This window comes from Aspergillus wentii, assembly GCF_001890725.1.
Source record: "Aspergillus wentii DTO 134E9 unplaced genomic scaffold ASPWEscaffold_10, whole genome shotgun sequence".
Lineage (NCBI taxonomy): Eukaryota > Fungi > Ascomycota > Eurotiomycetes > Eurotiales > Aspergillaceae > Aspergillus > Aspergillus wentii.
The window spans coordinates 310,484-335,149 of record NW_024467841.1 but is presented as its reverse complement, the minus strand read 5'-3'; the positions used below and the strand labels follow the sequence as shown (position 1 = coordinate 335,149).

The 24,666-nt window shown below is 48.6% G+C and overlaps 14 protein-coding genes across 14 annotated transcripts; 5 read left to right on the top strand and 9 right to left on the bottom strand.

Annotated features, from left to right (window-relative positions):
- Positions 1-168: 168 nt before the first annotated feature.
- Positions 169-1,138, bottom strand: ASPWEDRAFT_177529 (alpha/beta fold hydrolase; the record flags this gene model as incomplete). The annotated part of the gene is made up of 4 exons (XM_040831668.1): positions 169-413; positions 456-671; positions 714-992; positions 1,036-1,138. The coding sequence occupies 4 exons, from the start codon at positions 1,136-1,138 to the stop codon at positions 169-171; spliced, it is 843 nt and encodes a 280-aa protein (XP_040683468.1).
- A 166-nt stretch (positions 1,139-1,304) lies between these two features.
- Positions 1,305-2,723, top strand: ASPWEDRAFT_122160 (uncharacterized protein; the record flags this gene model as incomplete). The annotated part of the gene is made up of 1 exon (XM_040829136.1): positions 1,305-2,723. One exon carries the CDS (start codon positions 1,305-1,307, stop codon positions 2,721-2,723), a length of 1,419 nt encoding a protein of 472 aa, XP_040683467.1.
- Positions 2,724-2,790: 67 nt separating this feature from the next.
- Positions 2,791-5,644, bottom strand: ASPWEDRAFT_55355 (uncharacterized protein; the record flags this gene model as incomplete). The annotated part of the gene is made up of 13 exons (XM_040838200.1): positions 2,791-3,099; positions 3,155-3,339; positions 3,397-3,625; positions 3,672-3,726; positions 3,775-4,160; positions 4,211-4,328; positions 4,375-4,505; positions 4,561-4,715; positions 4,762-4,886; positions 4,934-5,025; positions 5,077-5,199; positions 5,248-5,410; positions 5,463-5,644. The coding sequence occupies 13 exons, from the start codon at positions 5,642-5,644 to the stop codon at positions 2,791-2,793; spliced, it is 2,253 nt and encodes a 750-aa protein (XP_040683466.1).
- A 365-nt stretch (positions 5,645-6,009) lies between these two features.
- Positions 6,010-6,199, bottom strand: ASPWEDRAFT_46554 (DUF963 domain-containing protein; the record flags this gene model as incomplete). The annotated part of the gene is made up of 1 exon (XM_040836787.1): positions 6,010-6,199. A coding segment is annotated over one exon (184 nt), but the record flags the coding sequence as incomplete, so codon positions are not given.
- Positions 6,200-8,095: 1,896 nt separating this feature from the next.
- On the top strand, positions 8,096-9,433 carry ASPWEDRAFT_33019 (NAD(P)/FAD-dependent oxidoreductase; the record flags this gene model as incomplete). Its single annotated transcript, XM_040833734.1, has 1 exon — positions 8,096-9,433. The coding sequence occupies one exon, from the start codon at positions 8,096-8,098 to the stop codon at positions 9,431-9,433; it is 1,338 nt and encodes a 445-aa protein (XP_040683464.1).
- A 218-nt stretch (positions 9,434-9,651) lies between these two features.
- Positions 9,652-11,239, bottom strand: ASPWEDRAFT_122217 (uncharacterized protein; the record flags this gene model as incomplete). The annotated part of the gene is made up of 5 exons (XM_040829140.1): positions 9,652-9,873; positions 9,923-10,075; positions 10,128-10,430; positions 10,483-10,772; positions 10,819-11,239. The coding sequence occupies 5 exons, from the start codon at positions 11,237-11,239 to the stop codon at positions 9,652-9,654; spliced, it is 1,389 nt and encodes a 462-aa protein (XP_040683463.1).
- A 112-nt stretch (positions 11,240-11,351) lies between these two features.
- Positions 11,352-11,856, bottom strand: ASPWEDRAFT_46551 (uncharacterized protein). The gene is made up of 2 exons (XM_040836786.1): positions 11,517-11,856; positions 11,352-11,467 (listed from the first exon to the last, which is right to left on the bottom strand). The coding sequence occupies exon 1, from the start codon at positions 11,742-11,744 to the stop codon at positions 11,565-11,567; it is 180 nt and encodes a 59-aa protein (XP_040683462.1). The 5' UTR covers positions 11,745-11,856; the 3' UTR covers positions 11,352-11,467; positions 11,517-11,564.
- Positions 11,726-11,977, bottom strand: ASPWEDRAFT_46550 (uncharacterized protein). The gene has a single exon (XM_040836785.1). It carries the CDS (start codon positions 11,959-11,961, stop codon positions 11,791-11,793), a length of 171 nt encoding a protein of 56 aa, XP_040683461.1. The 5' UTR covers positions 11,962-11,977; the 3' UTR covers positions 11,726-11,790.
- Positions 11,978-12,352: 375 nt separating this feature from the next.
- On the top strand, positions 12,353-14,784 carry ASPWEDRAFT_177523 (uncharacterized protein; the record flags this gene model as incomplete). Its single annotated transcript, XM_040831667.1, has 13 exons — positions 12,353-12,387; positions 12,442-12,708; positions 12,755-12,877; positions 12,920-13,014; positions 13,059-13,120; positions 13,169-13,269; positions 13,315-13,732; positions 13,779-13,887; positions 13,934-14,200; positions 14,251-14,416; positions 14,475-14,514; positions 14,564-14,612; positions 14,660-14,784. 13 exons carry the CDS (start codon positions 12,353-12,355, stop codon positions 14,782-14,784), a joined length of 1,857 nt encoding a protein of 618 aa, XP_040683460.1.
- Positions 14,785-14,929: 145 nt separating this feature from the next.
- On the bottom strand, positions 14,930-17,403 carry ASPWEDRAFT_122136 (ankyrin repeat and protein kinase domain-containing protein; the record flags this gene model as incomplete). Its single annotated transcript, XM_040829131.1, has 2 exons — positions 14,930-16,753; positions 16,807-17,403. 2 exons carry the CDS (start codon positions 17,401-17,403, stop codon positions 14,930-14,932), a joined length of 2,421 nt encoding a protein of 806 aa, XP_040683459.1.
- Positions 17,315-18,079, top strand: ASPWEDRAFT_296979 (uncharacterized protein). Its single transcript, XM_040833316.1, has one exon. It carries the CDS (start codon positions 17,483-17,485, stop codon positions 17,864-17,866), a length of 384 nt encoding a protein of 127 aa, XP_040683458.1. The 5' UTR covers positions 17,315-17,482; the 3' UTR covers positions 17,867-18,079.
- On the bottom strand, positions 17,950-19,299 carry ASPWEDRAFT_46543 (ankyrin repeat domain-containing protein). Its single transcript, XM_040836784.1, has one exon. It carries the CDS (start codon positions 19,271-19,273, stop codon positions 18,293-18,295), a length of 981 nt encoding a protein of 326 aa, XP_040683457.1. The 5' UTR covers positions 19,274-19,299; the 3' UTR covers positions 17,950-18,292.
- Positions 19,300-20,389: 1,090 nt separating this feature from the next.
- On the bottom strand, positions 20,390-21,395 carry ASPWEDRAFT_46539 (putative GPI anchored protein). The gene is made up of 3 exons (XM_040836783.1): positions 21,163-21,395; positions 20,967-21,103; positions 20,390-20,909 (listed from the first exon to the last, which is right to left on the bottom strand). Exons 1-3 carry the CDS (start codon positions 21,280-21,282, stop codon positions 20,516-20,518), a joined length of 651 nt encoding a protein of 216 aa, XP_040683456.1. The 5' UTR covers positions 21,283-21,395; the 3' UTR covers positions 20,390-20,515.
- A 579-nt stretch (positions 21,396-21,974) lies between these two features.
- Positions 21,975-24,598, top strand: ASPWEDRAFT_177519 (fungal specific transcription factor domain-containing protein; the record flags this gene model as incomplete). Its single annotated transcript, XM_040831666.1, has 12 exons — positions 21,975-22,038; positions 22,091-22,128; positions 22,181-22,313; positions 22,368-22,498; positions 22,551-22,566; positions 22,622-22,849; positions 22,899-23,164; positions 23,214-23,228; positions 23,286-23,474; positions 23,529-23,998; positions 24,049-24,379; positions 24,431-24,598. The coding sequence occupies 12 exons, from the start codon at positions 21,975-21,977 to the stop codon at positions 24,596-24,598; spliced, it is 2,049 nt and encodes a 682-aa protein (XP_040683455.1).
- Positions 24,599-24,666: the final 68 nt, after the last annotated feature.

Genomic DNA, 24,666 nt, shown 5'->3' with positions numbered 1-24,666 from the left:
ATTTCAAACCAAAAAGGAATTTTCTATCCGATACAAAGCTACAATTTTCACCAGGAATAATAAGATACCCCTCACTGACGGAAATACGCCGAGTTGATAAGAAGCGGGGATGGTCTATTTGACGCCTTTTAGCGGGACGATGAGGTGATAGCCACCACAATCATTCTTCTAAATTGTAGAAAGATATGCCCTGATCAGTTCAATAACCTCATGATTCTGTTCAATATGAACAGAATGATTGGCATTCTCCAGCACCTCTAAACGCGCACCAGGAATTCTTGAAGCAATATATCGTGATTGCTCCGGCGGACAAATCCAGTCCTTCTCGCCTACTATCACCAACGTCTTCGCAGTGATTCGTTCCAGGCTATCTCGATAATCGAATAACTTCTCGCTCTCCGAGTATAGATCATCTAATTATTAGCATTATAGCTAACAGACCAAGAAAAACTCACTATGTGCCTTGGCATTAAACACCGTCTCTAGATTCCGCTTCAGAGCGATCTCCGCATCGAATGTCTGGCTGTAGAGCGGTGCTGCTGCGTACATGACAAGCTGGAATTCAAGGTCGCTTTCGAATCGACCGAATATTTTATCTTTCAGCATGTTGATGGACAGGTTCGGTGCGCTTGATGCTCTTCCTTGGAGAACTTGGATGGCGGATTCCTCGTCTGGTATTGTTAGTATAGAAAGATCAGATGGGGGATACTCACGGTGATATGATGGTGCAGTTCCACGTAGAATGAGGTGTGATACATGCAATGGATAATTAATGGCATATTGCTGTGCGAGAAAGCCGCCAAAACTACCTCCTAGAATAATACATGGCTTGTCTGTGAAATGACGGCGAATAGCCTCAATATCCTCAACAATCTGGTCGAACGTATACGGCTCCGTCCGGGAACTCTGTCCATGACCTCGATAGTCGAAAGAGAAAAGTCGATATTGTGAGGATAATGGCATAAAGGCTTGGAAATCAGATTTATGGTCGCCTGTTTTGTTAGTTTTGGCATATTGTACACTTGGGATTCCTACCAAATCCTCGACCGCCGTGGAGAGTAATTATCAACGGTGCATTTTCAGGGCCGGAAAGACGATATGCCAGTTGGGCGTTGTTGATGGAGACAAACTCGACCATTTTGTTTGATGTCTTGTTCAGGTTACTTCTGATTCATTATGAATAAATATCCCTGCGTCGGCCCCGCCCCGAGTGAATCAAGTCACTATCGCGGGGATGTCGTGATGGACTATGATAAGATCAGTTATATTTCATCTTTCGTTCTTTCCAAGATATCAACTACACAATGGCATCAAAATACCCCAACACCACCATCTCAACCCCAGACGAAGCACCAAAACAACAAAAATGGCTCCACTGGCACGAACCCAACACCTCCCCCGCCGACAAAAAACTCATCCTCAAACTCGACTGGTTCCTCCTCAGCTTCAGCTGTCTCTGCTTCTTCATCAAACAACTCGACGGGAACAACGTCACCAATGCCTACGTCTCCGGCATGTCCGACGAGCTCGGGTTCGGGCCAGGCAATGAGCTCAGCTGGATGAATACGTATTTCAACATCGGGCAGATCCTGGGCGGTCCGGTGTCGAATCTTGCGTTGACGGTTGTTCGGCCGCGGTTTTGGTTGCCGGGTTGTTTGGTGGTGTGGTCGGTGTTTGTGCTGTTTTTGTTCAAGTGTGAGAATGCGGGGGAGTTTTATGCGTTGCGGTTCTGTATTGGGTTCTTTGAGGCTGCTGCGTGGCCCGGGATTCAGTATGTGTTGGGGTGTTGGTATAGACGGTCGGAACTGTCGCGGAGGAGTGGGCTGTTCGTCATGTCTGGGGTGCTGGGGCAGATGTTTTCGGGGTATCTGCAGGCTGCGTTATTCAAGGGGATGGAGGGGAAGGGAGGGATGTCTTCGTGGCGGTGGCTGTTCATCTTTGACTTTATCCTCGCTATCCCAGTGGCTTTGTATGGCTTCATCTTCTACCCCGACACACCGCAAACGACCGCTGCATTCTACCTCTCCGACTGGGAGAGAACACGCGCTCGACAGCGCATCGACGAAGAAGGACGCACACCAGTGGGAAAGCTCGATCTCAGCGTGTTCAAACGCGTCTTCCAATCCTGGCAGCTGTATACATTCTCCCTCGGATATGCGCTGTGGACACTCACGTGTGGCTCATACGTGCTGCAATACTTTAGCATCTGGCTTAAATCCCTCGACACATACTCTGTCCCTCAGATCAACAATATCCCCACCAGCATGAGTGCAGTCAATCTCATCTTCATGCTCTGCACAGGCTATATATCCGATCAGATCGGACGACGAGGTCCTGTCTGTTTTGTTGTCGGCTGTATTCTCACCTTTTCCTTTGCAGTCTTCACCGCGTGGCCGTCTTCAGACAATCTCAAAATGGCCGCATTTATCATATCCGGTTGCTATGGATGTTACACGCCCCTGTTAGCTGGCTGGGTGAATAGTTCCTGTGGTGGTGATCAGCAGTTACGGGCGTTTGTCCTCGCCTTTATGGTCAGTGTTGGACAGGCTGTCGTTATTCCGTTTCAGCAGCTGCAGTTTCCCAGCGGTGATGCTCCGACCTTCTCCAAAACACATGGCTGGGTGGGCGGGCTTTGCTTTGTGGTTGTCTTGACGCTATGGACGGGATTTGGAATTGAGGCTGTACAGAGATGGAGGGCAGAGGAAGATGTAGATGAGGTTTAAGTGGTATATAACTATATAACTATCTTCTAATCCAGTGTTATATACCAACTTCAGCACAAGTCGCTCCTCACTTGACCGCATACTGGAATCTGAAAATGTCGCCCGTTTCTCCATACACACCGAGGGGCGGCATATTTCTGAGATATCCGAGGAAGTTGCCCTTTGTATCAGAGACTTGGACGCGAACGGCATCATCGTGATCGATGTGCAACTTGTCCGTCGCCGTGACATGCACGAACTGGAAGTAGCAACTCTCTGCCCACTCCGCACCAACCCAGGTGTAGGATCTCGGCTCGAGCCCTTCACAGGGCAGGGTTGCTCCAGCGTATTTGCTCGCCTCCATGCTCCACCAGATGTAGCTTCCACCGATTCTAAGCTGCAGAGCCGTTAGAAAGACCGATAAGGCCAAGTGCAGGACCGAAGCGACATACCCTTTTCCTGAATGTTTTTGCTTTTTCATCCCAGATCTCGTAGTGTTTGCAACCGGCTGTGAAGCACTGGGACTTACCAGCAGCTGACGGGGTCATTTCAACGGACCGTTTCAAAGATCGAATCCGGTTGATCTCATTCATCCCTTTGTTTTGGGATGGCGTAGGATTCATTACCCAGGTGATATCTAGATGTGTCCTTGTATTAGCCATCGCCCTCAGTGTTGCTAGATGGTTGCCCTTACTTCCAAATGGATTTTCTGGCATTGCGGTTACAAACTTGTCATCTTCAACGGATTTCAGCCAGAATTCCACCCAGCCCTCGGCCATTTTGGGCAGGGGCTTGGGGGCCGGCGTGGTTGTCAGCTTATTGCCGCCTGGGGCAGGAGGATCCAACTTGAGGAACTTCTGTTTGACGTCTGCATAACCAGCGATCATCGATATCATCTCTTCAATAGAAACGAGATCCTCTTGCTGTGAAAGTGTCAGTCAAGATATAAAAGAGTCAACGAGGAAATACCTTGACGACTCTCCAGTTGTAGTAGGAGCCCACGGTGCTACACCAGGCAGGGGGGCTACAGACATATCAGCACAGTTTCATCATGAAGACAGAAGACACCCACTTGTTGCACAGCAAAGTATCGCCACCCTTGGCCTCCCAGGTCAGACTGTTGCTTAGCCCACTGCTGGACTTCTTCCCCAGGTGGTTGGTGGCATCCCCCTTTTCGCCACTGACAGAGCCCTGGGCATAGCTGCCATACGAGAAGGAAGCAGCAGCGGCGATCTTCAGCGAGCTGGCCTTCTCCTCGACGCTTTCCTGGGAAAAGGCATTGCTTTCCTCGGTGGAATGCAGCCGTCCACCAAGCTCAACGCGAGTGGCCACAAACGTTCCGTATTTCTTCTTGAAAGACTTCACATCTGCTTGGGTGGTGACCACCGCAAGATCTTTCTGGCATTCGTCGGACAGTTCCACGCTCTCTCCGTCGAGTTCGAGAACTACTCTGGGGAACTATACAAGATCTGTCAGTTCACTGACCGGGTCATACCGTAGTTACCCACATTATAGGTGATGGTCATGCGCTTCTTGTCCACCAAGCTGTTGGACGCTGTTTTGTCCGTGCTTTCCGATTTGTATCCAACCTTGACTCCAGCACTGACTCCAAAAGCTCCTCCACCACTGTCCATATCAGCAAAGGCGAGGGTATACACAACGGATCACTTACACAGCAAACTCGGCCGAATGTTCAGCGAGCGAGCTATCGGCGATGGCATTGGCAACAGATGACTTGTTCTCCGAAACACTGACGTAAGAGTTATCTTGGACCAGAAAACGGGGAATCCTCAGCTTGTGCATCTGCAACGGATTAGTTCCTATCTATCAACGCCAGCAGGGTAAGGTCGATGCATACCACTGGAGTCTCGCTAGCATTGCCAGTTTTACTGGCCACACTCTTCTCGCCTGCAGGGTCTTTGCTGGTCGTGGTTTCCTTGACTTTGCTGGCACCGCTGCCACCACTGAACACAACCTCAAAGTCGTGGAACTGGCGCGTCTTCAGCGTCAGGGCTGGTTCGATCAGTAATGCTCATTAGTAAACCGTTGAGTAGCTTACCAGGGTACATGGCGCGCTCGACCCTTCTCTCGCCGGTGCTCAGCTGCCTCACGTAGTTGCCATGGAGGACGGAATTGTTCTGGAGAACAATATACCACTCTTTCTCGCCCATTTCAGCCGGATGCCTGTCTATGTCAGTATCGTTGACTCCCTGCTGGCATGGCGATCTTACGTAATCTCGCTTTTGCCGGCGGCGGCCATGAAGTTCCGATGATCGTATGAGCTGCCCAAGATCTTCGACCCGGCTTCCAGCAGATCAGGTCTCTAAAAGTTGTTTCAGCATATCGTCTGTCTTGAAAACATTCCAGGCCTCACCTTGAGCTCAATCGCGAGTTTTTCTTTGAGAAACTCCTGCGTCTCTTGGTCCATCTCATTTGCAAGTTTCCGCAGCTTCAAGTAAACCTTGAATGAGTGGCCACTGCTGTCTTCTTTGCGAACCTGGTTGACGATCAGCATCCTTCAGCAGATAGGACTGGGTCCACGCACTGGCTGTTGTCCTTTCTTGCCTTTGTTGGCGCTTTCGCCCTCGTCTGCTTCTTTGGCAGCTTCCCCTTCAGTCTCGGTGTTGTGCAAAAAGTCCAGGTACATGTCGAAGCGCAGTGAATCGTCCACTTCCGCGCCGACGGCATTGCAGAATTCGCTCGACTTCCTGTGGCATCATCAGCTCTCGTTGGAAATATTAAGTGGTCTGGCTGACATACTGTCTCCAGCTAAACGCCTTCTCGCTGATCAGCTTCTTCCGAATATCACCCAGCGTGGTTTCCTGGACGTTCTTAATACTGCCGATGGTGACGAATTTGTCCATCTTGCTTGTATTGGTCACAGGGTTCCAGAGGTAAATGAAGAATTTGGCCTGGAGGTCATTTTTATTGGCTGCACACATTATTAACACTGTGATTCCTTACTGTCGGGCAACCTACCTTGGTCATTGTCTGCTATTTGCTTTGCCAACTGGTCAGGCGTCATCTCGTCTGGCTTCTTTTCACCTGCCTTCCCATCTCTATTGCCGGTGATCTTGCTACCGACCATGATGATAAAGTAATAGTGAGAGTGAAATAAAAAAGATGTTCGATTTACAGCAGTACAAAATATATGCCCAAGACAATCTATCCACCCTGCGGTCAAGGAAATGCACAGGTATTTATCATTTCTGCCCTCGGTGCATTGCCCTACCGTCATTATGAATAAAAGCTGTGGACCTTCCCAGACAATCCACTTGCACGCAAGGTGCAAGCAATGATGACGGATGGATCTTCAGCCGAGGTAAATCCATACTCCGTACAGTAAAGGCGTGGAGTGATGGATAGGCGTGGAGTGATGGATAGGCGTGGAGTGATGGATAGGCGTGGAGTGATGGATGGGAAGGTGCGAGTGTGCAGTTTCCCATTGGGCTATACCCACTTGTTGCTCATCGAGTGAACCATTCGGGACGAACATCGCAATCTCAATCCAAACCATGGCCAAGGATTCCCCGCAGCCGGGTTGGCAAATCAGGAGAAGCCTGGATAGGCCTGAATGGGAGATCAAGGATCCATCCCGTCATCCGGGGCGTCAGGAGGGTCACGTTCTTCACTGCATCTGTGCCTACAAAGTACAAGACGGGTCCTGCAACCTCCGTCAATCAGGTATATGATACTGAGGTTGTGGATATCCAGAGTATGATTCTTTCTGCTGTCCGAATGCATCATCATGCCAGGCATGAAAATGCAAAAACACTCAAAATCAGGGAGTGGGGCAGTGGACGAACTGGTAAACCTTGGTACCCACCCCGGCCAGTGACAGTTGCGGTCCTGCCAGGAACTGGCCAATCAGACAGACAGACACAGTTTAGCTGAACTGATAAACTTCGGCAGATTGAGATGACATCACAAGCATGTCATTCAATGTACATATATTTCATTGCTTCTACAAAGCCATCCATAGCTGTTTGGAACGCTATCTTGATCAATTATCTGCTCATTCTTCATCAAGAAACCAAGAAAGCAACAGACGAGGAGATTGGCAGAACTGTGGATACCTGTTAGTGTGCGGCTGACGGTGCATTGGAAATGTCTCCTACCAGACTGTCTCCGTCTCATTTATGCGTATTGCTCGTACTGGAGATCGCCAGTCCCGAAACTGCTGGTGATTGGATTTGAAGTGGTTCATCCGAAACACAACAAGATGCTGTGGGGCACTCTTAATTCTGCAGTTGAAAGGCAGCCAGTTATATTTATCCGTGTCTGGTGGTTGGTTGCCGATGTTCACTCTTGCAACTCATATCATGCTACGGCGGAACATACTGCGAGCTGCTATGGCGGGCCATAAACAGTATTTACAAGGGGAGCTGAATCGGGCTTTTGAAGCGAGATCCTCCCATCACTGGCTAAGCATTCAAGGTTGAGATAATTCTCTCGCACTGAATAAATCTTTCAATTGGGCAGTATGGCGATAGGTCGAGTATGTGACCTGCCATCTTTCCTACAAGCCCTCGCCTTTGACTGGGTAGTCGAACTCAAAGGCGGCCTGTGGCATTTGGTTAGATATATTAGGATAGCCACAGGACAAGCCTGGATCGTCACTGGCAGATATATGTAGCTGATCAGTCTCCCAGTTTGCAGTGAACAGAATGATAGCTTTAACACCGTCTAGATGAGGCCCAAGTGCGGACGAAGTCTCAATAGCCAGCTTGTGCATTGTGCAGGATGGGTATGAGTCTATAGCATGGAAGATGGATATGAATGGATAGAGACCTAGATTGTGATGGTATCTTGATTATCGAGATCAGAACATATTATATATGCATTGATATCCAAGCCCTGCACATTATTTTTACTGAGCTTGGTCTGAATTTCATGATAATCTATCTGAAACAACCAATGTATCTTTTTAGATAGTATTAGTCAAGATCAATGCATTCTAATGATGCATATTCGAGGGAAATTGTCAAATATGAGATTCTTGTATGAATGACGTCATTCCTGTATCTTCTCCTTGCATATGCACGTGCCTACTCCGTACAGTCTGCACGGCACTGAAAGTCAATATTAAGCATAAGGCAACATCCTTTGTCATTTGCTTTCTTTTTTGACCTCTATCCACAACAAATTCCGGGAATCGATATCTCATCTCAGTTGCCCATCAATAATGGCCTGAGTCATGAAATAGACTCCGCTTCCGGCTACTGCCACCGCCGCTTTACCCCGCGTCTCTGATTGGCTGTCTTTGTTGGCAGGGATCGCCGGCCGACAACGGCGATTCGGTCGGCGCACGTGACGCGGTCGCAATCGTCGTTTTTTCACCTCATCGTCGAATGCCCAATCTCCTCCCATTGACATCTCGCATATTGCCCAGCATGTTCTGCAGCCGTGTAACACTAGCAGCAACTGCTGTCAAGCGCTCCGTGCCCTCATTCCGGACTCTGGCCACCGCAGCCCCGGTCGGCTCTGCTGCCCAGAACCACAAGGTCGTGGTTATCGGTGGTGGCACCGCCGGTCTCGCTGTCAGCCACCAGCTGCTTCGCTCGGGCAAATTCGTCCAAGACGACATTGCTGTTGTCGATCCTTCAGAATTCCACAACTACCAGCCTGGATGGACGCTGGTCGGTGGTGGTCTCAAGAACAAAGAGGATCTCCGAAGACCGTTGAACAGCTTGATTGATCCTAAGCTCAAGTTTTATAACAACGGCGTCGACACTTTCTCCCCCGAGGACAACTTCCTCACTCTGGGCAATGGCGACAAGGTCAACTACGAGCACCTGGTTGTCGCGCCGGGTATCAGCGTGAACAACGGTAGCATCAAGGGCTTGCCCGAGGCTCTTGCTGACCCCAGCTCTATGGTCTCGTCGATCTTCAGCTACAACACCTGTGACAAGGTCTTCCCCACCATTGAGAAGCTCAAGAGCGGTAATGCCATTTTCACCCAGCCCGCCGGCGCTATCAAGTGTGCCGGTGCTCCCCAGAAGATCATGTGGCTCGCCTTGGACCACTGGAAGCGAGCTGGTCTGTACAACCCCAGCAACCCATCCGAGTCCGCCATTAAGATCAGCTTCGCCACCGGTCTCCCCGTCATGTTCGGTGTGCCCAAGTACAACGCCAAGCTTGAGGAGCTGCGCAGAGAGCGCGGCGTGGAGGGACTCTTCCAGCACGACCTCGTCGCCGTCGACGGCAACACCGCCACCTTCGCCCGGCCCGACGGACAGGAGCAGGTGAAGAAGGAGTTTGACCTCCTTCACGTTGTCCCCAAGATGGGACCCCACGCTTTCATCAAGAACAGCGCTCTCGCCAACGAGGCTGGTTTCGTCGACGTCGACGACAACACCACCCGCCACAAGAAGTTCTCCAACGTCTGGTCCGCCGGTGACGCTTCCAGTCTGCCCACTTCCAAGACCGCCGCGGCTGTCACTGCCCAGGCACCCGTCCTCGTTGACGGTGTCCTCAAGGCCTTGGAGGGCAAGGAGTCCGAGGCCAGATATGACGGCTACACCTCGTGCCCTCTCACCACCGAATACGGAAAGGTTCTCCTTGCCGAGTTCAAGTACGGCGGAGTGCCCAAGGAGACCTTTGGCACTCTTATTGACCAGATCAACCCCCGCCGTGAATTCTACCACCTCAAGAAGGACTTCTTCCCGTGGGTCTACTACAACTCCATGGTCAAGGGTACCTGGGGAGGACCCAAGGGATGGATCAAATAGAGGATACGTGCGGAGTCATGTGTATTATACGCTATGAGGCAATAAAATTATGACAGCGTTGAATAAAAGGAATGGAGCGCTTGCTTGGTTATAAAAGTCGATTCGCGTTTATATTATTTCATCGATATCCAGCTCATTCATTTGACAATCTTACATTTTAAGCAATTCTTGATATTGTAACTCTAAAGATAAGAAGGCTCTACCCACTAAAGGCATTATCAAGCACTCTCCATTCCCTCCTTCATCTCATATATCTCCCTCGCCCTCTCCTGCCTCAACTTCAGACTCCGTCGGGTAATATAATACCACGAACCCAACGTCAGCAACGTAAGCGGCACAGCTATAACCACGAAAATCCAAAACTGACGCGATATAGTGAATATAGGGTTTGGATTATCGTCTCCGCTGTCAAAGTCGAAGAGATTCATCCCGAGGACGGTCTACGTCTACCGTGTTAGAATGGCTTAGTTGGGAGATGGGTAAACTCACCGAGACAAAACTCGCGGGGAGGTAGATGAGCGTCACGAGAGTGACGACTTTGACGGTGGCATTGTCGTCGATAGAGTCGTTTGTGAGTCGGAGCATTTGGTTGTTGATTTCGATGGTTACGGCTTGGTTTTTGAGGGTGAGGGAGACTGCGAGCTGGGCTGTGTTAGTATCTTCACTGAAGGGGAAATGTTGGGTATGTGTATACAAGATCCGAAATGCCCTGGATCTTCCGCTCAAGAACCCTGACGCTTTTCAAATGGCCCTCGAGGGTGGTTTTATGATATGACAATTCATCTGACACTTTTTGGAATTGGGCTTCCGTTGACAAGTCCTTGGAATGAACGAGGGTGTTGATATCCTCTAGCTTCGTAATGATGGTTAGAGCGACGCCTAACCGGGCAGGAAGAGGGAGAAGTTTATCGCCCAGATACTGCGGTTTGAGGAGTCTGATCAAACCGGCTCTACTGTCGTTTGTATTGGATGGATCGAGTGTGAGGGCTATATCTACCTGATAGAGTGTTAATCATGTTCTACATTGGACTAATTGGATTATCACTTACAGTCTTGTCGATTTCATCGCCTAGATTCCGAATACACCATCGCCAGTTACAGAGGTAGGAGAGCACGAGTAGATGCATTGTACACCAATTACCAGCATCATGACCGTGCTGCATGATACTTTCTTCGATCTGCTGTTGGATTGTGGAGTTTCGTTTCGCGTGTAGGAATATCCAGAGATTATTACGCCCTGATGGATCGAAGCGATGGAAGACGCCGATCTGTCGGATCGTCCAGGAGATGGTGGTTTGGGTTTTGTATTCTTCGGCGTATGCGAAGAGATATTGGATGACTGTGATATTAGCAAAAATAACTTATTAGGAAGTGTATAGACGTACCGTATGAACCATCCTCCATCCGTTTGACCGTCATCCCCCCATGTCCCGCATCTGAACTGCGCGGTTTATCGCCGAATGAAACGGCCAGATCGAAGAATCCAGTGTCGATTTCATATATATTCATCAGTGTTCGCATTGTCTTTTCGGTTATCCCGAGTGGCTGCATTGAATTCTGCGAGCATATTGAGACGATGCGAGAGCGGGGTTTGGGGGTGGTGGTTAGATGCGCGTCGAATATGTCGCTGTTGGTAAAAAGGGTTGAATGGGGTTTGTTTGATGCTGAAATGGTTAGAATTATCCCGGATAGAGGGAATGACTTACAATCATTCTCTGATAAGTGGATGTGGGCTTGTTCGGGTTGGGTGATGAAGGCTGGATGGCGGAGATGAGGGCGGATTGATTCGTAGTATGATGGTTCCATGTTCATTGTTAAGATGTATTCTAGGAGAAACTAAGAGATGGTAATAAATATATTGATATGCTGTATACAGCCACGAAGACTGCGGATACACTTCACTTCAGCCAAACACAGCCACGGATGCTACACGGATATAGATAATGCTAATTCACTCTGTCGGCTTCACGAAGATCACTTATCAACATCAGTCACTCATCTTTACACTATTAAGTCTTCTTACTCAAGTTCATACTGTCTATAATATCAGTAACTATAAAACCAAAGCATCAAGTCAACTTACATCCAAAACCTGCCTCGGAGCCTCAAACACCCATCTATCATTAATATGCTACACCACGTCAGCCGGGCAACCCAACCAGGATGGCAATCTTACACGGACTGCAATCATATACCCAAACAGACTGCGCAAACGGCTCTCGAGTCTCTCCTTTTGGATATACCCTGTCGCGTCGTGGTCGATGGCGTTGTGGACCAAGTTGCCCGTGGCTCGGCGAGTGATGGAAGCCATGTGAGCAGAAAAGACAAGATGACCGACTTACGATGAAAGGCTGTGACTAAAGAAACAAGTGAGGGTTCTGGATAAGAGCCTCAAGCGGGGTTGTGGTGAGGCTGTGAGCGAGGCTGATGCTATCCCCGTTCCCGGTATGGAGTGTGGTAGGTGGAATATCGATCTTGGAAAGTGAGCTATCGATCCATACATCGTCATCTGCTTTTTCATGATGCATGAGATGCGGAGAAGCGCCTGATTTGGGATAGATCGTCGTCTCTTTGTAGTGTGATTCGACAGCCTCGTCTATTCATCTCGTGTCCGGATAGAAGTGGCTGATACATCCCCAGATTAGTGGCAAACAAATGTTCCGGTCTGGTCCTTTTATTGAGTCCACTATGAAGCAAACGTGGTGTCATGGAAAAAGGAATATATTACTACGGGTATTTGATAGATTATCACAAAGGGAAATTACGCCTCACCCGGAAGACTCGGGAACTTTGTAGAAGTGAGGCTATAGTTGGATAGAAATGGTTTTGTATATATACCCAGTATACTTTGACGCATGACAGCAAATAAACACTTGACCTACAACGTAGCAATACGTAGGACAGCACATCAATGCAACCATGCAAAAGCCTCTTCACAGCCATCAAACACGACGGTGAGATATTCCACCATCCAGTATAGTACTCAGCCTGATTGCAGATTTCCACAGCAACCGCAATCCCCTCAAAGACAGAACCCCCGAAGAGCTCGAAGATGACGTCCGCAACTTCCATCAACGCCTCGAACTCGGCGACGTCCTCGATCTGGACCTCCTCCTTCGAGCAGCCCGCATAGCCCGCGATCCAACAGACCATGTTCCCGGTATCACGCCCGCAGAAGAGAAGACGATCAGGTCAGAGTCCGAGTCGGAGTTTTACCAGCAGACGAAGGATCTCAAGGTGACGATTCTGGCGATGGCCTGTGCGGCTATTACACAGTAGGTCTTTCATTCTGGGGGCTGTATACTGGTTAATGTGAGGCAGAGGATGGCAGCAGTCGACGATTAATGTGACTTCGATGGACTGGCAGATCGAGTTCGGTCAGACGGATAATGCGTTGTTGGCGGGGTTGGTGGATGCTGCGCCGTGGTTGTCGGGGAGTCTTCTGTATGTCTTTCTGCCTATGATAACTTATACTGATGAATTCAGTGGAACGTGGTTAAGTGATCCTCTTCAAGAAGGAAGATATGGTCGACGACCAGCATTGTTCATCTCTGCTATCTTTTGCGCTGCCTGTGTCCTTGGTATGAACCACTCTCGCTATACCTTCATATACTGACATTCAAAGGGAGTGCTCGCTGTCGAACATGGCAGCAACTTCTCGCCTGTCGCGTCTTACTAGGAATCGGCGTATGTCTACTTCTCTTTATAACAAGTATCTATCTACTGATCATACAGATTGGAGCAAAAGCATCCATCGCCCCCGTCTTCGCCGCCGAAGCAGCCGTCGATCACCTCCGAGGACGACTCTTAATGATGTGGCAGCTCTTCGATACTTTGTATACCCCCTTCTCATTCCACATAAACCCATCTAACGGCATTAGTGGCATCTTCATCGGCTTCGCCTGCGTCTGGATCGTCGATCGCAGCTGGCGCGTCCTCCTCGGAAGTGCCGCCGTCCCAGCCCTCATCCTCCTCTTCCTCGTCTTCGTCTGTCCGGAATCACCCCGTTTCCTTATTCGGAAGAATCGATACAAAGAGGCGTTTGAAAGTCTGCGTCATCTACGCAAGACGGACCTCCAGGCGGCGAGGGATTTGTACTATATCCATACGCAGTTGCAGATTGAGACAGAATTGCTGTTACAGACTACGCCTGCGCTGGGATACAATAAGCAGGTTTATCAGCAGGCGCTGTATGAGATGGGCTTCTTTCAGCGTGTTTGGGCGTTGTGGGTGAAGCCGAGGAATCGGAGGGCTTGTTTGGCTGCGTTTTTGGTCATGGCGGCGCAGCAGCTGTGTGGGGTGAGTTGATCGTGAGTGTACTATGCTATGTACTGACTATATTCAGATCAATGTTATTGCATTCTACTCGTCGACGCTCTTCAGCAGTTCTCGAAAACAGCCAGATCATCCTATCAGCCAAATGGCCAATGACCAAACATGCTGGCTGAACTTCGGTATGTCTTCTGTTAACACGAAAACCCTCAAGCTCATCTTAACTAGGTTTTGGTCTCTCCATCTTCCTCTTCACCATCCCAGCGTACAAATACATCGACGGACGAGGTCGTCGCATTCTCCTGCTGATCTCCCTCGTCGGTATGCTGTTCACCCTCCTCGCTGTCGGCTTCTTCTTCCGAATCACGAATGATGACCATCGCAATGGCCTGGTGGCAACCTTCTTGATTATCGTATTTACCTTCTTCTATGGCATTGGGGCTGGTCCGGTCCCGTTTACTCTCAGTGCCGAGGTATTCCCACTTGCTTTTCGGGGTGAGTCAAGTGAGGCCTTTCATAGGAACCTGCACTGACAGAATCGACAGAAGTAGGAATGAGCTTCAGCGTCATGATAAACTTCCTTGGTTTAGGCCTTTTGGTTCTCTTTGTCCCTAAATTAACCGAGGTTCTGGGTAAGGACTCGACGAATGACAATGAGTTGTATTTGAGACAGTCGCGTTTCGGACAGTCGAATCTGTTATTTCTGTTTACGTTAGTTTCCTTGTTCATGTTTTAATATGCTATGAATGGTCTTGCTGACATATCTTAGTGGACTAAATGCTCTTACATTTGTCCTCGTATTCCTTTTCGTGAGTTGTCAAAAACAACGTATGTGAGGATATGTTAACCATAAGCTAGGTTCCAAGTGGCACGGCAAGGGTCAGCCTGGAAGAAATGAATTTTATCTGTATGTCTCAGTCTGGCATCCATGCCAAGTTGATGCTGATATCACAGTCAATACAAAAACTTCGGTGCATGTCAAAAATCATATTCAGAGATTCAAGGAGGTTCTGTTTCGCCGAGATAAACCAGTGGATGATGAACAGTATGATATGAGGTCTCATGCAAGCCCTGTTTGATTGTCATATGAACAGTGATTATATTGGTAATATATAGATTGAAGAAATGATGAGAATTAAATATGATGAAGAATTGAACAACTAGGTATATCAATAGTCTCAACACGATTCATGATTGAAGAAAGTCAACATCATACGGAACAAGTCAAGAATCAAGACTCTTCCGATAAATTCGGCTAAATCGTCCAGTTTGGCGCCTCACTAGCATCTTCATTTCCGACGACATTCGGTGAGGAACAGGTCTCTCTCCATACTGAGCTTCGTGTTGAGCAAGCCGCTGCGCAAGTGGATAGTAATCTTCTGTCACCGCAAAATAAAGCGGCGTGAACCCTCTTGAGTCCGCCATGTTAACATCGGCCCCTCCCCCAAGCATTGCATCCAACTTGTCCCACCATGGAGGGTTGTTCTCATAGTTCTTGACAAGAGTAAGCAACGGTGTCTCCTGATTGGTGGTTCGATGAATGTCGATAGGCATTTTGCCGTGGAAGAGCCGGATCACCTCCCCTCCCAGCTTGCTCCAGGCAGTGTAGTGAAGACTTGTGTATCCATCTGAGCAACAGGCGAGAATGTTTGCTCCTGCTTTCAGCAAGGTCTCAGCTATATCAGGATAGCCGTGTCTGGCAGCCCTCATAAGGGGCGTGATGTCGTTCTTAGACCGGCCGTCGACTGAGGCACCGTATCCCAGTAGCAAGCTGACCATCTCATGGCTTCCAGCATCAGTGGCAAGCCGCAGAGGAGTGTGTCCATATAGGTCGGGGGTCTCGAGATCTAGCCATTGTCGCTGGTTCAGAAGCATTCCGATCGCCTGAAGATTGGCTACTCGAATAGCATGAATTAGCGGGCGATCATTTTCATGCTTATCTTCAACATCCACAGTCCCAGCCAGCATAGTTTCTATTCCTCTCGTGTCGTTTTTCTGAATTGCCTCCACGAGATACTCGACTGGCACTGTAGATCTGCCTGATGGAGGTTTGTATGGTGTGACATCACTTGGTGTATCTGATGGTGGTGGTGAAGTGGTCAGACTATATGAGCCCAGATCAGATGACGAGCTAGTATCTAGCTGATCAGCGAGACCTGTGAGATCGTGCAGTAGGCCGCAGACATTTTGCGCTGATGGCCTGTTATCTTTGTCGATGGCTAACATCGATAAAAGCAAGTCTCTGCATTCTTGCAAAAGCTGGCTAGAATAAGGCAAGCATCGCTCAGGAAGTTCGTTCAGCCATGCTTCGATATGTGGATTGAGAGCTGGAGGCGACCCTCGATGGAAATAATCATTCTCATAATCCGAAATCCCATCCGCGGCTTTAGACCTCTTCTCGTCCAGTCTCGCCAGCCCTTCATGCCCTTCCAGTTCGAGTGCCAGAACCCGGACAAGGATACACCCAAGAGACCAGACGTCACTGCGACGACCGTATTTCTCCCCTAGGCAGACCTCGGGTGACTGATATGGCCCTTTGAAGCGAGCTGGAGCAGTTACGTGCACCGTGTGAGTGAAATTATCGGGAATGCCAGCAGCATTGGATGGTCTTCTTTCCGGCTGGATAATGGTCGAGATACCAAAATCAGATATTTTCCATTTGCCCACTGGGTATTTATTCGCGCCCCCCTCCCCATAAAATACTAGTATATTGGCCGGCTTCATATCCCTGTGACAAAACTCTTTCACTGAGTCTTCGACTTGTATACCACTGTGCAGAAAAGCCAGCGCGCCGGCTAATACTGCTGCTTCGGCAAGAAGGTCTTTGAGAGTGAATGGTCTTGTAAACTCCCCTTGGAGAAATTTCTCAAGATCCATGTCAGCCAGCGAGGAAAGAACATTGCACTCATTACCGATGGTGATCGTTGCCAGGTGGGGAAGGATTCGGTCGTGTTGGCATAGGCTGGAGCGCAGCAAGTTGAGGTTTCTGGTTTCACGGTGAAAGTCCCCCCTTGTGATGAAACGTTTGCGAGCAACCTGGATGTCTTTCTGGATTATATCTTGTAAGCCTTGGCTGAGGATCACGACGTTGAAAGTTGTACCTTATTCAACAATCCTGGGTGCGCTGGTTCGAGATCAAAGTGCTCTCCAGCCACAATCTCTTTGGTGACCTTGCCATACCCCCCTTTCCCGATTATTTCTTCGTGTGTGTTGATGAAAGGAAGCCTCCATTCCTTGGATACGGGGCCGTTTTCCCCTTCTTTCAAATCCACTGGGCAAAAAGTGTATTGATTCTCGAGAAATCTTCCAGCCCACAGCCTTCCTAGATATGAGTTGTCCTCCAGTGTGGTCAATGTATTCGTAGGGATCATCCGGTCTGACCGGTCTCTGTTTCCTTGAGCGTCGAAATGGTCGAGAAATACCTGGCCAAACCGGTGCCATTCCGTCCAGCCGATATAAACCAGGATTGAGATGGTCTGGATAAATTCGTCTTTCACTATCGGAATACAAGGCTTTGGAACACCAAGTCTCATCAGATCGATAAACCTTTCCAAGCGACGCGAAAATGTCCAGATAGTTGTCAGGCTGCTTCGCGTCACGAAGCTTTCCGCTGGGATGTGCCGCTTGTGGATGGTATCACTGAGAGCAAGGACCAGCTCCTCTCGAAGCTCAGCCTTCCTCTTGGAACGGGAGAACATTGTCCATAGGGGGTCGACAAAGGGGCAGAGTTGTTGCAGAGTGAATACCAGCTTCTTCTAGGCAGCGACACGGGCAGTCATGAGCGGAATGAAAGATGAACAGTGTTGTGTCCGGGTATGTCTGCTGCAAATATCCATGGGGGCTAGTGTTGTTCTGATGGCAGGCTCGGTGGTGGATGGGCCAAAAGGAAGGAAGCAAGAGGGAAGACGTGAGATGGAGGGAAGATGGGGGATGGTGACAACTGAGGCTGACTCTTGGGGATATCTCCATCCATGTGACCTGCTGCTGCCAATGAATACCCCACACTCTGGCGCCTCAGCCACAGCCTCATTTCCCCATGATTCATTAATGGATAGACGGCCAAGTCCTGCACCTTCCGAGTGTTTCCGTGAATTCAAGTCCAAGTCTCAGCGGCACTGTAAACCCCATGGTTACCTCAAGTGTCAGTTTTCTAGTCTGTGAGGTCATCTGAGTTCCCCGCAAATATATATAAACACAAAAGATGCAGGTCCCTCAGTCTGAATCACACATAAACAGGCATACTAAATAAATCTCTTCGCAAATAATACGATCCTTTGATCCTCAGTCGTATTCATATCTGCAATTTTGATAAAAACCGAAATTTCCATTTGTACGACTCGATTATAGCAAATCATCATCGTCTGTCGGCGATAAGATCTGTCTTAGATCCGACCCAGCCAATGGATCCACTATTCACACCTTTCCAAAAGCAGCAAAACCTCTACAGTTCCACTATAGACAGTGATATGATGGAGATAATCTGAAAGGTATATATATCATGCCTTCACCATAATCTAGACTTTAGTTCATCTTAATCCAGTTTCAAAATGCCCTTCAAAAGCTCCCCAGCATTTGATGAATGAATATCTATGGACACGGGTACATCATCCGCCAGCGGTGCTGCCTCAATTGCTTCAGAATCAGGTCCCGATCAAAACGGCTATCCTTCTCCAAGTTAGATATCAAGCGCTCGAGCCTGTCAAATCGAATCCCACGAGACTCCAAAGCCTTCAGGATTATCCGAGTGACTACACGGCCACCGTCAAAAGCAGCCCAGTGAAGAGGTGTTTTGTTATTGACATCTTTCAACAGTGGATCGGCCCCACGGGCGAGCAATTCCTCCACAACTGTTTTATTCCTGTGTTGAGCTGCCCAAGACAAAGCTGTTCGGTCAGATTCGTCCATCATATCTATTTGAGCGCCCCTGTCCAGCAATAGCTTCACAACTGCACGGCCCTCATCCGTGCCTTTGATTGCTGGAATTATGATTAGGGGACGGTCTTTGTGGAAACCACTGGTGGCTTTGTAATTCACGTCGAAGCCGGCGTCGAGAAAGAGGTTGATTACATCTGTATTTAAGCCACACACGGCGTTCACTAGAGCAGGATGGCAGTCGACGTTTTCAGGACGAAAGTCTACGCCTCTGCTAAGCAATAGCTGGATAATCTCTGGTGTACTGGACTCTGCCGCTAGATCAAGGAGGTTCTGTACTTGATAGGGTCCTCGAGTGGGCGGTTTGAGAACCGGGCTTAGCTCTGTTGCATCAAGAAGCATTCGAATAACTGCAGAGTTGCCATGGTGTATAGCCTGTTCTAAAACAAACATCCCACGATCACCACCCTTGTCGGGGTTGGCGCCTCGTTGCAGCAGCAGACGAGTAACAGCTTCATGTGGTGTAGCGAAGTAGAGAGCCCCCGAGTCGCATGAACCAAGTGTAAGCTTGCCCTCTCGGTCCAGGATCTCCTCTAGAAGCGACACGTGGTTGTTAGTTGATGCCTTGTAGATCGTGAGGGTGACTGCATGATCGAGCTTCTCGGGGTATCGATCAACGATAGAATCAAGTAACATTCTGACCACTTTGCTGTGCCCATTTGTTGCCGCGCGGCTTATATTAAGCTCGCCATGGTAAGCCTGTAGCGGGTAATATCCAGCCTCCAAAATTCGCTGAAGCATATATTCATTACCACACGCTGAGGCAACGATGAGCAGCAATTCCAGATCATCTCCACTGCTAGTTTCGATCTTTAGGTCGACATCAATCCGTTCTAATAGCATCGCGGCCATTGCTTCGGCCTTCTGGTCCACTATATACGCTAGTGAGGGTGCATCGAGTCTGTCCTGAAGGTCCGTATATGCACCACTGTCCAGCAAGAATGAAACAATCTCTTCTTGGTTATTTGCAGCAGCTCGTATGAGCGGCGTCATTTCGTCATCGTCTTTGGCTTGTGGATCAGCACCAGCCTCCAGTAGATATTTCACCACATCGACATTCCCGCCAGATGCCGCCCATGACAATGGAGTACGGTCACGAAAGTCCCGTGAGTTTAGTCCACATTTGGCTTCTTCCACCAAAAACCGGACAGCAGCTAATGATCCTCGTTCTGCCGTGAAGCTCAACGGCGCCCTTCCACTTTGCAATCCTGGAAGGTATTGAATCGCTCCCCGGGAAAGCAACAACCTAGCCACTTCGAAGTGCTCATTCAACGCTGCCAGCATCAGAGGGCAGTAATCATCATATGCAGTTTGCATGTCAGGAGAGAGTCCAGCCTTATCCAGCAGAATCCGGACGATTTCCAGGTATCCTTTCTCTGCTGCATATGAGATAGGAGAGAGGGCGGCAGTGGAACATAGCTCATCTATATCCGCGCCTGACTGTACTAGCTTTTGTAGAGAAACATGATTGCCGGTTTGCAGCGCGTGGTATATTCTTCTGGCGTCGCAATGCTTGGCGAAATCTGAATAAAGACAGGGGTTGATGAGAGTGTAGAGAAACCGGCAGGTTTGTGACAAGGAATTAATTTCATCTGCATATTCTAAATATGGGGGTATGAGTTGGAGGATTTCGTTTGGTAGCGATAGAAGATGCATCTTGGTTTGTTGTTCTTGGCTTCGATCTGATTCTCCGTCGATCTGCTTATATAGTGAAAGTCACATGACTTGTATAGCAGTGGGCTGTGCAAAATTTATCAGTACATGAATCCCATTCTTTTGATTGTTATTCTATAATACATTATTAACATTATTAATAGAAGCTTAAGCATATTCTTTGCAGAAAGTAACCATCCCTCCACCAATATCCGGATCGTGGATTTACAGAAACACGGCAGCCAAAGCCACAGCAGCACCCCCGGTCAAAATAACAGCTTCTCCTGTGACATGTGCAACGCCTCCAGTGCTAGTGCTGGTAGTCGAAGAGTTTGAAGAAGAAGCAGTAGAACCACGGGTAGACGTCTCGAAGCTTCCAGAACTTTCAGTAGACTTGGCGGTCGTAGCCGAAGTGGCAGTGCTTGCCTCAGTCGTAGCCGTGGCAGTGGCATCAACACTAGTAACAGATCCAGCAGTGACAGTCACCGGCAGGAGGGAAATGTCACTTTTGTCATACGATGCAGTGCTGACTCCCGGGAAATTCGCTGCAGATCCGCTCGCCGACTCCGTGCAGACAGCCGTGGTTGTTCCTCCAACAGAGCAGATCATTGTCCAGTGCCTATAATGGATGTGTATTAGCAAGATTTCTATTCGATAGAAACCATATTCAACTCACATGTCATCAATTGGGTCGTCCATCACCTGTTTGGTCGTTGTAGGGCCAGCGATCAAGGTGAGACCCAGGCCCATGCCGCAGTCCGAGCCATCAGTGCCTGGGGGACAATTGATGCTGTATGTCGTTGCAGTAGCATCCTACGCATCGGTATTAATTGATGATCGTCAATGTCAGACAGGAACGGTGGAGAACTCACGTTGCCCACGATTGACGCTGCCAGTGGCTGTGGGTCTGCCTGGGGGATAAACATGGAGATCACGGTAGACTCGGCGGAGACTAGACCGGCCAAAAAGAGGCCAAGGAGTTTGCGTGTCATTGTGAGTTGGCGATAGAACAAATCGATAGAGGAAAAAGACGTGGAAAGAAGAAGCCGGAGAGATGAAAATTTCTGGGAATTGATGGGAATTTGAGGCGAAAAATTCCAATCAAAGGGAGTGTCTAGTCTAAAGACTAAATATAAATCTGGGCGGACCCTGGATCCAGCGTTCTAGACCAGGTTTTTAGCGGCGGTAGATTTAACCAGCCATAGCAGTGGAATATTCGAGATTATTTGATATTATACAGGCGAAATTAGTAGGCTCAGATACAGTGTTATCTTTATTCATCTTATCTCATTTGCCCTATACATATGCCGCACATATATATGTCGATCAAGTAACGCAGAAGATATTGGGACGAATGTCTAAAACTCATGTGTGCGGATCTAGCCGAGTCACGTGGAAGTTAGATCGCCAAACCCGGCTGTCTGGAGCCATGTTATTCCGATCGCTGCCTGAGGCATGGATTGCCATTGAGGCTGCAGGACGACGAGCAACAACACTTCTTCTATCTCGCTTTTCAACCAACACGACCTCAACGTCTCGGTTATCCTTTGAATATTGACCAGGGCTGGTGTAAATGTCGAATATGTGTCTTTCAGATCGTCGGGCCGTTTGAAAAGAACACACAGGCGACACGGACGTCAATGGCCGCTTGACGCCCTATGAGTGAAATCAAGCACCGGTCAAAATGCTGCGAGAAAGAGTTTCCAAAACTTGCACCAAGTGCAAGTCACGGAAAGTGCGTTGCATAAGTATGTCACACCGCGGAAAAAAAGCAATTTCACTCCACCTAACGGCGCGCAGGGTCCAGAGAATCGAATTCAAAATGTGTGAACTGCTTGGTGCGTCGAACCGGGAGGCAAAATGCCACGCACTAGACTGATGATGTCTCAGAAACGAGGAGATGACTGCGATTTTAGGCTATCCAAGAGGAAATTCCTGGATTCTGAAAGCCCTCCCGCCTCTAGAAGCCTCAGTCATGAGCGCGTGGAGCCGAACGAGCATTCTCAGTCTGTATTAAGCTTAGGTCTGTCTTCCACCTAGCCTCTCCTGACTTGGTATTTTGCTGATGGTATTTAAGATGAGCCATCCGCAGTGTCTTATAATGGCACTGGATATGAGAATCCTGATCAGTATTCCCTCTATGTAGATGAATTGATCGAGGATCACCGGGCTACTGGGAGGACTCACCATTTACATCCATTCTTCAAGGTATGTACTGCTGACCCAATAGTGTCTCAATCTTCTCATCATAACTCAATAGGCCCATGAATGCTATAGTAAGAGCCTTTCCTCAAGCGTGGACAACACATTGCTAATATTTCGCCAATAAAGTCGGCAGTGCAAGTGTAGGATATTTTTCTGAAAGTCGAATACAGGCACTAGCGAATCGACTCGGTCATAATGGCGTTGAAACACTTCTAGAAAGAATTTTCCTGGTTGTGGAGGGCCGGTATGAACGCCATAGCCAAGACCGGCCAGGGCCTGGGACCGGTCAACTATGGGAAAAACCTGGAGGTTCCCCCGTAATCTCTGAGACTACGAAAAGGCTCTATCTAGACTGTGTGTTTTATTTGAATAGACGTGGAAGCTACGAAACTGACTTCACAAGCATACTTTAGTCAAATACACCCGGTCTATCCTTTTCTAGACCGACGGGTCTTTGAGGAAAGGGCTTTGAGCACCAATCTCCCATCTGCTCTCCTAGCAGATACTTCATGGTCTGCTTTGTACCACGCTGTCATCGCCTTGGGCTGTCAGTATCATGACGGTGGTGCCTTCGAACCCGGAAAAGGCGAGTCTGCAAAGTTCTTCCAAGTAGCTTTAGGCTCCTTCCCAGAAATTGTCGTTGGCCCAAAGACACTAGAGAGTATCCAGGTCTGTGCGTTACTATTTCTTAATTGATTCTTGACTAATCTTGACATAGGCAATCACCGCGATGGTAAGTAAATTGCAAGCTTCGGAGTTCATCTCGAAGCCAGTTGACTAACCAAAACAGGCCATCCTTTCTCTCAACTTTTCTTACATGCACATAGATGGACTGCTTATTACAGAGGCTGCTCGAATAGCACAGCGCATGCGATTAAACTCCGCTTCAAATTACGCGGACCAAAATACCCGATATCGAGTCTTCTGGGTCATTTATACTTTGGAGAAAGCATTTTCTTTCAACCAAGGCTCGAGCTCGGTAATTATTCTCATCTATACTCTCCAAATTGGCACGCCGTTAACATGCCTTCAGGTTATCATGGACTCGGACATAGGCTGCCCGATCCCCACCGTTCCCGAGTCCATTTTTGGCGACTTCAACTGGCTGCTAGCATCCGTTGGTCTTGCCCGCCTTCTTTCGAGGGCATATCAAACACTATTCTCTATTACCGCAACCTGGAACACAGAAGCTTCGTACTATGCGAAAATAGATAATATGAACGATCTTCTCGAACGTTGGCGACAGTCAATACCACTTGTTTTCCGGCCTGGGGAACCATTCCGAGCCCAATCGTTCCATAGTTCCTGTGAGACATATATTGCTCTGCGGACACATTTCTTTTACTATGACGCACGTATTGCACTTTGTCGGTTGACCCTACACCTAGGCAGAAATGATGACGGTCCACGCCAAGTCAGCTGTAAAAAGGTGATAATGCAAACATCACGGTCGATCATTGAGCTACTGCGCTATATTGACATGGAGCCTTACACACCAGTTTTGTAAGTATCCTTGCTGTCTGCTGCACAAATACCCTGACCAACATATTCAGCATTCTTGCCCATTTACCTCTGTCGGCGCTTTTTATTCTCTTCGACCTTGTCATCCATAATCCAACGCATAATGAGACGTCCAGCAACCTTGCTTTATTAGAGGTTGTAGGAGGGCACTTTAGTCGGCTTGAATACTCAACTGGCGGCTCAGTACCAAGTTCAATACTGTCTGAGTTTGCTTACATTGCTCGAACCTTTGTCCGGAATTATCGGTCTGGACAGCATAGACAAAACACCGTTCCAGATTCGATGGGCAGCATGGTCAGTAATGACACCTTGCAAAATCATCAAAACATCCTGAACACAAATATTCCCATGCTACAGAATCAGGTAAGTGTTCTCTCTTTCGGTGAAACTTTTGCACGCCAGTAACATCTTCAGGTTTCTGGGCAGCCGCCCATCATAGCGGCTCAGGATCATACTTCTCTATTCCTTCCTACATTTGACACCATGCCTACCGACGATGGGAGCTTTACTGGATTCAACGTTACCGATCTGTTCGGGGGCGTCGTTCCTTCCAATCAGGATTTCTTCTTTGAGCCTGCTTAAGTCCTCCTGTTTCTTGGGCTTCTACTCCGAGTTGCTCATACCTTTCTCGGTCAACAGCTGTGAGTATT